General features: G+C 41.9%; 1 protein-coding gene across 2 annotated transcripts in view; it reads left to right on the forward strand.

The window, feature by feature from the left end:
• The window catches only part of nrg2b (neuregulin 2b), a 78,548-nt gene extending 67,596 nt beyond the window's left edge, over nt 1-10,952 (forward strand). For both annotated transcript variants that reach the window (XM_088081353.1, XM_042493905.2), the window contains 3 exons: nt 1,995-2,210; nt 4,931-5,114; nt 7,635-10,952. In XM_088081353.1, coding sequence (XP_087937479.1) covers nt 1,995-2,210; nt 4,931-5,114; nt 7,635-8,111 — 877 coding nt within the window. In that variant the 3' untranslated portion in view covers nt 8,112-10,952. The remainder of the gene's footprint in view (nt 1-1,994; nt 2,211-4,930; nt 5,115-7,634) is intronic.
• The last annotated feature ends 991 nt before the right edge of the window (nt 10,953-11,943 follow it).

The following is an 11,943-nucleotide window of genomic DNA, read 5'->3' on the forward strand; positions in this document are numbered from 1 at the left end:
TTTTGTTTGTGTGTTTGTGCCAGAAATAATTGTAATCTTTTCAAATCTATTATTATATGTAATATACTGTATTATTAAGGTGACAACAAAAGTCTTAGAGACAGCTATATCTGCACAGTTAATGCTGCCTGCATGGATAGAAAGAGAAGGAGCTAAAGGCTGATTTATAGTTGTGTATAGGTTTTACTCTGCAAGTGGCCTTTGCCATTGTGAGCATTTCTTCTTGAGCTGTTGTGTCTGTCGCGATGCTGTTACACCTCCAAAACACTAGGCGGCAGAGGGCCTTTTATGCCGCTGTTTTGAGTTTCTGTGAAGTGCAGTAAAGTTTGATCAATTCAACTACCACGCATCAAACATGGCTCATAAGCATTAATATTAAACATAAGTACAAAAACGTGCTCCATTAGATCTTGCAAGGTTGACAGACAAAGCAGTTATCTTTTAGTAAAAATGTTTTCCCCATAAATATAACACGCTGACACTGGAAGCATAAGCCTATGACATTTTACATTGCATAGCTTAGTCTACGTTTAGGTTTCTTCAAATGCACAATAATGAGAAAATACAAATTATACACAATAGGAGTTTCAGCAGCGGGAGAAAGGCTAGCAGCTACTGTATTTTTTCTCCATTCCTATGATAAATCACACACAAGACTTCAAACGCTGTTTTGTTGGGGCTTTTATGTTTTCCTATGAAATATCTAACTCCAGAATATATATCTATAAAATCTATAAATCTATGAAATAAAAGGAAATAAAAGCTTTCCTCCACGGAGGGAAATGTTTGTCAGCATATAAAAATAAACAGGAGGTTTGCAATGCTTGTAGTTAAATTTTTGGGTGGGTGCGTGTCAGGCTGTGGTGTAGGGCACGCATTTACGCAGAGCCCACAGCGTGGATTAGACACACTATAAACCGGCCTTAACTAAGAAAATGTAATTTGGGTGAAAAAAGGTAAAAAATGTGGGTCAAACCTTGAGGAGCTTTTTGGCAGCGTAGTTCAACTTGCTTTGAAAACTTTGTCAGTTTATTCCACTTTCTCAACAAAATCTACTGAATCAAAAGGAGAGAAACTTTGATCATCACAGAGACTTGATCTGGAAACTTGCACCAGTGGCAGATTTTTCATTGTGTAACATGAAACATTTTAAAGGTGAATTATGAAATCAGTAAAAAATATCAAAGTAGCATATTCTGTTGTTTTGCATCTTTTCACCATGCAGGTTTGCTTGCTTTTGGCATAGACTTTCCTGATATTTTTCATCTACATTGCCCAATTTATAATATTTGTTAGACAAGTTATCAAAACGTATTCTAATGTAATAAGTTGCATTACTTTAATGAAGTCATTCAAACAGATCAAATAGGTCAAAATAAGCTACGGAGGTCACGGCTCCAGGTAACCTTTGGGTATCAGCTTTTTGCAGACTTTTGATTGGCCAACATGACTTTAGGATTAGGATTTTATTGCCACCTGTTGGTTTGGCATGTTCTTGACAGTGCCTCAGTTTTGTTTCTGTGTTTTCATGTGGAAACTTTTTTGTAACTTTGCTTCTGTGGACAGGATTATTTGTATATTTTTATTTTTTTGAGAACAAAAGTGTGAAAAAAAACCCTTTTCATAAAACACAAGTGTCTGTATGGACCAGGCCTAACACTGAATCAGGTCCTCCAACTCCTGAGGAAAAATACATGTCTTTGGCTTGTTGATGCTCCACTTTCATCACCAGCTCTTGTTTCTTTCGTCTCGTCTCCATTTCATGCTCGGCAGGTAGAGTACAATCAGACTGTGTTGAGTTGCTCAGTTGGCTGTTGAGTCAGTGTTTCAGTCAGTGATTCAGTGATTTTTTTCTCAGAACAATGACTGTGCTTTGATAGACATTTTAGTGGTATAGTCTCTTTACCCTGCGATCCATCCTCCTCTGTATCCTCCTGCCTCCTCTGTGCTGTTGTAACCTTTTAAACTTGTTCTGCTGACACCCACACCTGCAGACACGAGGAGCAGACGTGGAGCATGGAGCGAACAGAGAGTATGAACTCAGACTGCCAGTCAGGTGGGCTGTCCAGCTCTGTGGGAACCAGTAAGTGCAGCAGCCCGGCATGCATGGCGAGGAGGGCCGCCCACTGGGGCTGCACGGACATGTCCGGACCGGGAATGCAGTATGGGGATTCATACGACTCTCTAAGAGACTCGCCCCACAGTGACAGGTAGGGGAGAAGGTGGTTGTTTGTGTGTGTGTGTGTGTGTGTGTGTGTGTGTGTGTGTGTGTGTGTGTTTGGTTTGTGTGGAGGGGTTTAAGTCTGGCATGACTATACAGCACTTTTAATTTCTGTTTTTTATCACAGCAGCTCCTTTACTCTTTGGCGACCCCAAGTGGCAGCTAATTGTTATGATTCTTTTTCAATGTCAAGGACTACATCACCCAGATACTGCATATTGTAATGTGACTTTATTAACCAGTGCTGTCGTGGTAGTGAGGGTAATAAAATAATTCAACCACTTGGACTCAATCTAACTCTATTTCTACAGTTTTAAGAAGTAATGGTTTCCTACATGTCCCAGAATGCCCTCTGACTAATAAACAGACTTGACATCCTTGAATTCAGCTGTTACCTGTGTGCACCTCAGTGGTACAGTTTCATGATACTGAACATGAATATTGACAGTTTTTTTAAAAATGTTAAATAACTTCTGAGGGACTGTGGTAAAAGAATTATTAGTTAAAAGGGATGATGTTATTATCAATGCCAAATGTAAGCCCTAAAGGGGATCATGTGTTTTTGTGTGTGCTGCATGAGCATGTGTTGTGCGTTTGTGTGTGTGTAGATATCTTTCTGTGCACAGCTAACCTTGCATATTACTGGACCAATCAGCCTAATATTTTGTGTGCACATGCATGACTGTTTGCTCAAGGATCTCTCGCGGTTGTGGTGACTCACAGTAGTTTGAAAACCTGTTTTATTGACTGTTTTACACCATTGCTGACTGATGACTCCTTACTGCTTTCAACAGGCCGCTAGGGGGTGCAAGTCATCAACAAAATCACATGGCAAAAGCAGGAAGCAAAAGCTCCTGTTAATATGTAGCACCCCCCCAAAGGTTTTGTCGGGTTTAGGTGGGGGGAAGTCAGTCATCTTAGATAAAAACTTAAAACCTTATTATCTGCTGCAGGCCATATTTTGGCCATTGTCGTGGTTTCAAAAACAGACATCTGTAGAAAAGTTTAGCCTTATATTAAACCACAGCTCCTGCAGATTAATTCCATACCTGCTATGTTATGATCTATTAAAATTAGGCACCAAAAGTTATTCATTTTTATTCATTCATTCAAGTTAGTCATTTGTTATCTTTGTGACCATCTTGACTGTAAGGGAGCCTGTAAGGACATTTCCACTGAGGACAGTTGCACTATGTGCATTGTCCAGAGTGGCTGCACGATGTCAGCTCTGGCAGCCGCTTTGCAGCCAAACAGCAGCCACTGATGTAGGTCTGCACGAGGAGAGCATTTTTTCTAGTTTAGAAAGTAACTTCTGTGCACAACATCAACCCAATGGTGATCTGATTTGTGTCTTCCTATTGTACTTCTTATATAATTTCAGTAGAAGTAGTAGTAATTTCAGAGTTTCAGTAGATTTAAATGCAGGAAATATTGAATTCATGTTAATGATACATCCATTGTACCAATGCATTGATTTACATTCCTGCGATCAAGTTTTGAATGTGCAGACGGTTTTTGTCATTGTGACTGTAAAGTTCTTTATGCGCTCCTTAATTTTTAAACTTGGGGAAAAAAAGTCAGTGTCAAGCCCTGCACAGATTGAATAGAGTCCCTGCACTGAATGTTTGTGTAGTTCAGTGTATCGCACTTTTCCAGTGTTTTACCTCCACTATCACTGCGTAGAAATAGACCCCCCCCCACACACACACACACTTTTTTGGCAAAAAAAGTTACTATATCAGTTTCTAGTCACTGAATTGTATCAAATCATATCACTCTAAATGAGCCGTATCTGTCTTATATCTATCGACAACCATGTATGCAACACACACTGTAAGGTTGTTAAAACACATCACTATTGCATTTTGGTGATAAGTTGTTTTAGTCTTTTAGACTTTTGAATCTACATCTTTGTTGTGGATCAACTGTGCATTAACAACTGAACTCAGTGAAGTGCAGCATACACTCCTCGAGAAGGCACATGCTCACTGATGCTTTTCGATTCTTGTGACGGACTGAGTGGGTGTGGAGGTGGCGCAGCAGTTAACACTGTCGTTTCACGACAGAAAGGTCCTGCGAGCTGGAGCCAGCTGGCTGCGGCATCTCTGTGTGGAGTTTGTATATTTCCTCCCACAGTCCGGAGACCTGCAGGTCAGGTGGTCTGGAAACACTAAACTGCCTGCAGGTGTTAATGTTGTTATGTGTCTGTGTGTGTTAGCCCTGTGACCTATGCAAGATTTACCTCTCCTTTTGCCCAGTGCATGCTGGGTAGACTCCAGGCCCCTGGTCCTGAAGAGGACAAGTGGTTTAGAAAAGTGATGGATTATGCTCACTAGGAAAATGGTTGATACTGACTAGGGACTGCTATCAGTCCAAATCACAAAGTGTGTCTGCATCACAAAACCTTCTTCCACTTTTGTGCCCCACTGATTTATTTAATGACTTATCAAAAGTTCTGGTGACGTTGGTTGTAAGATCACAGCTAATTAAACTACTGTAACTTAGTGCTACACTGAAAAACATGAAAGGCAAAACTTTAGAGACTCATAAACACTAAATTCTTCCATTCTGCGTATTTTAGTGTCTATCATCTGTTCTGAAAGTGGTTAAATGTGTGCTAGTTTTAGTGAAGTTTGTGACGTCCGCTCAGTGACTACACATTTTAAGGTGAGATTCAGATAATGATCTGCTGTCATCTTTCCTGTCCAGGTATGTGTCGGCGCTGACCACGCCAGCGCGCCTGTCCCCAGTGGAGTTCCACTATCCCCCGCTGCCGCCCCAGGTACCCACCTTCCAGATCACCTCACCCAACACAAGCCACGCCCTCTCCCTGCCCCCTGCCGCTGCCGCCTACCACAGAGACGACGACCAGCCGCTGCTACGATACCCCGATGTACGTAGACACATGTAATCCACACATACCAATGATTGTCATATGGCAGGGGCAGCATATGATGGTAACAACATGCCATCAGTTAACAAATTGGGCGGCAATGTTCTATACAAAGTCATCAGGCTTCAAAAGACGGAAATCTTTTCTTTAAAAAGGGTCACAAACGTTTTACTTTTCCTTTAAAGAGGAAATTATGACCCAAAACAGCTTAATGTTAGTCAAACAGGAGTAAAAAGTGCCTTTGTTAGGGACTATTTTCAGCTGCGGAATAATACACATTTGGCACTCTAGTGAGTATTAACGGCAGCAGGACGGTGAGTGTGTGATCAACTCAAAATAAACCACAGTGTGTGTGTGTGTGTGTGTTCATGGTAATGAAGGAACATGTCACCCAGTGCAACAGCGTGACTCACTGATGTGTTTTGGATAATTTTTGAATAACATCGGAGCGCTGTGGCAGAGAGACACTGTAAAACAGGCCTCAGATACAATAGACATACTTGTTAGTAGAGCTGCAACGATTAGTCAGTTAATCAGATTGTCGATCGCCAGAAAATATATTGGCATCTACTATCATCATCAAAATGTCTTCCATCCTAAATGTGAGAATTTGATGCTTTTCTTTGTAATACATGAGAGTACACCGAACAGTTTTTTGGACTTTTGTTTGGATAAAACATCCCATTTAAAGACGCTGCTGTTTACAAGTTCCGTTTTAAATGACTTTACAAACCCAGAAAAGAAAAAAATAATGATTTATTGATTAGAAAATAATTATTGGTTGGAGCCCTACTTATTCATAATGTGAGTTAATTGTTTTTTTTTTTTGCTTTTTCCTTGAGATTTGTTCACAAAAAGATACATTTAGCACATCACCAGACTCCTCCTTGAAAGGAATTATTCCGAATTTTTGAAGCTGGGCTGTATGAGATACTTATGCATAGCCAGTGTATTACATACAGCAGCTGGCGGTTGGCATGCTCCTGGTTTGCTGCCACAGCTCATTATTACTATAGTGTATAGACAGATTAATATCAAAACTTGTTTAAGACACTTCAAAATAACACCTACCTAAAAAGTACAACATCAGTCTAAGGGGGTGTAGTTTCTGCAAACCGGGTGTGTACCGACTACTACCTACTGTATGCAAAACACTGACTATACATAAGTATCTCATACAGCCCCACTTCAAAAATCCCGAACTATCCCTTTAACCTGATGGTTAACATCACTGTGAGGACATCATAGCTTGTGGTTGTGTTCCATATCACATACTTTTTCTTTTTACTTTGAGTTGGTACTGTGGCTGACCAAAGTATGTAATGTGGCATGCACTTTGTACACAATTGAGATATACCACTTCTTCATAACACTGCGCCCTGAACTTTGGCAAATGGCGATTTGTTTTATCTCCATGGTACCAGGTATATAAGAAAGAGGGTCAAACTCGCCAGATCAACCCAGAGAGCCCTGCTGTTGTGACTTTGCAATGTTTAACTTTTAAGTTATGATTACATACACTGTGGATTTTAATATTTTCCATGCATTATATTAGTCTATATGTGCATTTCACCCTCACTGTTATTTTCATTTTGTTCTTGTTGGAAATCTTTGATTATTTTGTTCACTCAAATGATTCATATTCCTAATATTACCCATTCAACTGGTCATCAGTCATCCGTCACTGCGGCTTCTGTCAGCTGTCAATCAGCTGTCAAAATGTGACGTATGTATCACCTGCTGCGCAGAGGATTGTGGGTAAGAATAGCCAGAAAAGTATGCGGGCTTGCATACTTCAATATCCAACAGAATGTAGTTGAACATCCTGGTATTTTTGGCAATCTGCATTTGACATAATTTGTATTGATACATACTAAAACTTTTTTTCCACACAATATCATATGGTAGTAATGATATTAAAACCCACACCGTATGTAATGATGACAGCTCCCATGAAATGAAGCCAGAACATCTCTATTGCCCCCTGGTGTCCGGCTGCAGTATAGGTCATAAACCCCGCCCCTCCATGTTAGTGAATGGGACATGGGCCAAACTAAAACTCAAAGTACACTCCAAATACATTTTTATGTCAGTTTAGATAGTTATTTGTTGAAGTGTTTGCCTTTCTAAAAAGTTTGGTTTAAATTATTGATTTGATGCTGACAAAGGGTATTTGGAAATATGATTGATAGCTATGTTTGCATATCAGTGTGCTCCCTTTCAATAGTGCTGCATGCAATTGGTCAAATTGCTGTATCGACAGGAACTCAAAACCGCATTGCTTTTGAGCAGACTCTGGCTCCAAACGACGTCACCAGTGCAAGATGGCCGTTGCCGTATCCGGAAAACTTTGCCTTTAGATTTGTAAGATGGGAGGAAGTTGAGATGCGGCGTCCATCTTTATATATAGTCTATGGTTTGGGTCGACCCTGCTGAAGTTCCTTTGAGGAAACCACTGACAAACATACATATTTAACACATACAGTTTCTGTCAAATCTCCTCTTTGTTTTACATTTCAGGATGGGAGTTTATATAGGCAGCCCCGGCGTCCGCGGCGACCCTACCTGACGGAGAGTACAGGAAGTCTACCGTCCAGCCCCTACCGCCTCCCTGACGACGAGGCCTATGAGACCACGCAGGAGTACGCCTCTTCACGGGAACCCATCCGGAGCCGGCGCCGCCCGCGACGCAACCGCCTCAATGGACACATCTCCCAGCGTTCAACGGGCCTACGGGACTACAGCTCACAGAGCTTCAGCCAGTCAGAGGAGGAGGAGGAAGAGGAGGAGGAAGAGGATGCTCACGGGGAGAGCACACCTTTCCTAAGTATGCAGAACATGAACATGGACCCGCCCTTAACCGTGCCGGGTTTCCGCTCGTCATCCGGTGCGGACACACGGACTCACCGCGGGCTGAGTCGGCCAGGTACACGCAGCAACGGGCAGAGCCGGGGCTCGCAGTCGCAACGCTCCAAGGCCGACAACATGCCCCTTTAAGACTTAACCCCCTCCTCCCCCGTCACCACCCACCCCTCCACCTCACACACTCCCCTTCCTCCTACACACAACCAGTGGACTAGAGACCTGCACCTAGGAGAAATATTTTTATTTTGTATAACAGACAGATATTCTAAACAAATGAAATATTTATTTTCATTTCAGCAAAAATTGTCTACTAGCTAACAGCAAAGACTTTTTTTATAACGGGGGGAAATATTTATATGTAAAGTTTTTTGATTTACAGCATTATGAGAGATGAAAAAATAAGAGAAATTACGTGCCAATTTTTTCACAAGTTAGATAAATAGAATAATATTGTGGTGCCTTTTGCTGTATGCTGAAGTCGGAGGTCCCATTGAGTTTTTGTAGCCTTTCTTATAAAGACTCCTCGTTTTTATAGAGACCAACCCTCTTCCTTCCTTTTGCTTTGGTTTTTCTCTCTGATTTGGGATCTTCCTCTTTTTGAACTGTGATCTGATTATGTCATCATGCAATATTGATTCCTCCTGTGTAAAAGGTGTCTGTTTACATGAGTATGATCCACGCAATGCTCTCGTTTCACAGGGACATTAGTCACTGACGCAACCGGAAGTGTAGGGTAGTTTTCTCGGATGTTTTTTTTTTTGGATGAATCACATCGGTCTTTTATGTCCTCGTTCGCTGCCTGTCAGTCATTTGTTGTTATTTCTGTGAAGAGTGTTAGGGAGTTGTTGAGGGGAAGTAACTCCAGATTCCTGTGTCGGTGTTCAGGGTGCTGCCATGACATTGGTGGTGGTTGCAGTGTGTGTGTGCGTGTGCGTGTGTACACCTCATGAAGCTTCATTTGGTCGGCGCCTCCATTCACCTTGGAAAGTGTGGTTCTCTTGTTTTGACTGACATGCTCCTCCTCACCAATCCTCACGCTGCCAGAAGCTCCATTGCACTGTAAGAACCTCCCTCCGTGAGCAGTCATTGGCCAGGGAGCTGCCGATCCAAACCGAACCTAACCAATCCAGTTGTAATCCAGCCTGACTCTGGCCTCCCGTGGACTGCCCAGCCCGCCCGTTTCCTATGCCAGCAGCTTAGAGCCGCACTGTGTCTCAGGACTTCCCCATCGCATCACAGCCAAAAGACTCAAAGCAGAGAGCGCACGCCATCTCAGTCACAGTTCAGTCCGCAGGCCAGATCCATTCACTCTCCTTTCTGTGTCTGTTGTTGCGTTCACTCGTGGCCATGATTAAGGGAGCATGGGTAAAAAACTCTTGGAATCAGAAAGTTGCTTTTTTTTTCTTTATTTTTTTTACTTCAAAAGGTTGTGTGTATGCGTGTGTGCGAGCATGTGTGTGGGTCGTGATGATGATGAAAAAAAGATGCGGAGACCACATCTGTTCACTACTGTTACAGGGGCGTAGCTAGGAATTGTGGGCCCCCCTGAAAGGAGGATATTGCTCTGGGTCCCCCCTTTTCTTTCTTTTTTTTATTAATATAAACCTACTGGAAACTTTATGGGCCCCCTCCAGCTTTGGCCCCCTGGAATCGCCACCACCTTTCACCGCTGAAGCGATGCTCCGACAGGGGGGAAAAAATCGGGTCGCTGCGTGCAGGTTCACACTGCTAGAGAGCGAGTTTCTGAGTCTACTTTTTTCTTTAGCTCACAGCCAAACGGTGGTATATGATAATACTGATTACTGCATCCTTGATTTGCATTCCTATACCTTTTATTGATTGAACTTCTTTTGCTTGGTCATATTGACTGAATGATCTGTTATCTGTCTGTCTCTGTCTGCCCCCCCCCCACCTCCACCTCACATCGCCTCACCTCCATGTCTCTCACCCCCCCTTACCGACCTCCGGAAGCAACTAGCAGATGAATTTAGGCCCCATCTCCAGACGAGACGCTGACAGTAGGCCGATCATGTCGTAAACTCTTCACCTTCAGATACACATCAGGGTTTAGAGACCCCCTTTCAAGCTCACCGAGGCAAATGTGTCAGACACAATATGTGTCCCTGTTAGACTTCATTTCCAATAAGTAGTTTTTTCTTCCTTTTTTCACACAGGAGATGCATGGATCACAGATATAGAGAGTATCTTAAAAATGGCGACAGCCCCCCTCCGATTCAGGGGAATCATGCTAGAAAATTATAAAAACATTATTTGGGTTCACACCCCAAACGTCTGGCTAGTTTTGTCTTAACTATCACTGTAATCAATCTGGGATTTGCAATGTGGAAATACTGCAAGTGAGGGTAGTGTGCTTCTAGAGCTAGTTGAATTGTTAACACCCCTCTCTGTCCTTTTTTCCTCACCCTGCACTCCCCCCTTTGCCCTTTACATACACACATGCCTTTCACATGCCATACACTCCACACACACACACACACACACACACACACACACACACACACACACCCACACACACATGCACGTACACACGCACACAAACACACACAAGCCCTACCATGTTTGTGTTTGTCAAGCAGTTTGCCTTTGTCTTTTTTACCTCCTGACTCCTTCTTTCCTCCCTCCTTTCCCTCCTTACCCTTCCTCTTCCTCCTCCTCCTCCCCCTTTTTCTCCTCTCACCCCCCCCCCCCGACCCTCCCCCTGCATGTCCTAGTGGTACTGGTAGTTGGGTGCATGGAAAAAGCAGCAAGCAAATCGTTTTTCCACTCGGTGAAAAAATAAAAAAACGTGTCTTCATTTTAACATTCAGCAATAAATCCCCTTCTCTTCATGTCCATCATTCTTGGAATATGCTAGAAGATTTTTTGCAAGTTTTATCAAGAACATACTACTTGTAAAAGAAGAAAAATCCAAAACCACCCCTTCATATGAAAAATAAAACTTTATTCCTACCATTTTGAAACACTCCAGTCATCTTTTCAACAAAATGTAACTGTTTTTGCTACTTTCTCTTTTTTTCAGTTACTATTTCGTTGTTGTTTTTTAAATTGAGTTCAAATACATTCAGAATCTGCTGTTCCTTCTTTACCTACATTAAGAAGTGGTGATACAATCTAGAAGCTTGTGCACCAAATGTACAGTAAGAATTAGATTTGCAAAAATATGACCAGAAGATGGCAGCATTGTCCTTGCCTGTAATTTGATGGCGTCTCCTGTTTGTTAGTACACTGGTTCCCTAAACTGGGGTTCAGACCCCCACTAGAGGTCGCCAAAGCCTCATTGGGGGTCTAGAGAATTTCTTGAATATTTAGGGGTGTAAGAAAAAAAAATACAGTTGTCCCATATCTCATCATTTTCTTAATTTCTGTGTGGAAAACAACATCGAGTGTTTTTTATTTTTAGAGTTTAGATTATTATTCAAGATTTAAATTAACAACATGTAGACCGGAGAAGACGATGTAACATTTTTCATTTGGCAATATAGTTTTATGTTTGCCAGTTAAAAGAAAGCAGGAGATAATTTTTCTTCAGGAAATGTTATTTTTGACATAAGACTTTGTGGTTAAGACTGATTCTGGGGCAGGGAAAGCAAAGAGAAAAAGAAGAGAAATGACCAAAGGACCGGAAAAAGCTAGAAGGGCCAATGAATTGATTCTTAATTGGCCCTCGTCTCCTACACAGGTATTACAGAGCAGCCGAATCTGTACCTTTACCATGTAACCTGTTTGTATGAATGATACTAAAACAAAGTTTACTGCAAACGGCTGTGTTGCAAAAAGAAAACAGTGCTAAAAGTAACTGCATTTTGCTATCACTTGTTTTGAAAACAAATACATGCACTTGCTTAATCCAGATTTTTACAACAGGAGGTGGAAGTTCTCATGAAAACACAGCCACTTTTAACCACAGGGGCCGCCACAATCAACACAAAAGAAATCCCTTAGA

This window comes from Plectropomus leopardus, chromosome 8 (genome assembly GCF_026936395.1).
Source record: "Plectropomus leopardus strain MGB_pleo_1.0 chromosome 8, ASM2693639v1, whole genome shotgun sequence".
Lineage (NCBI taxonomy): Eukaryota > Metazoa > Chordata > Actinopteri > Perciformes > Serranidae > Plectropomus > Plectropomus leopardus.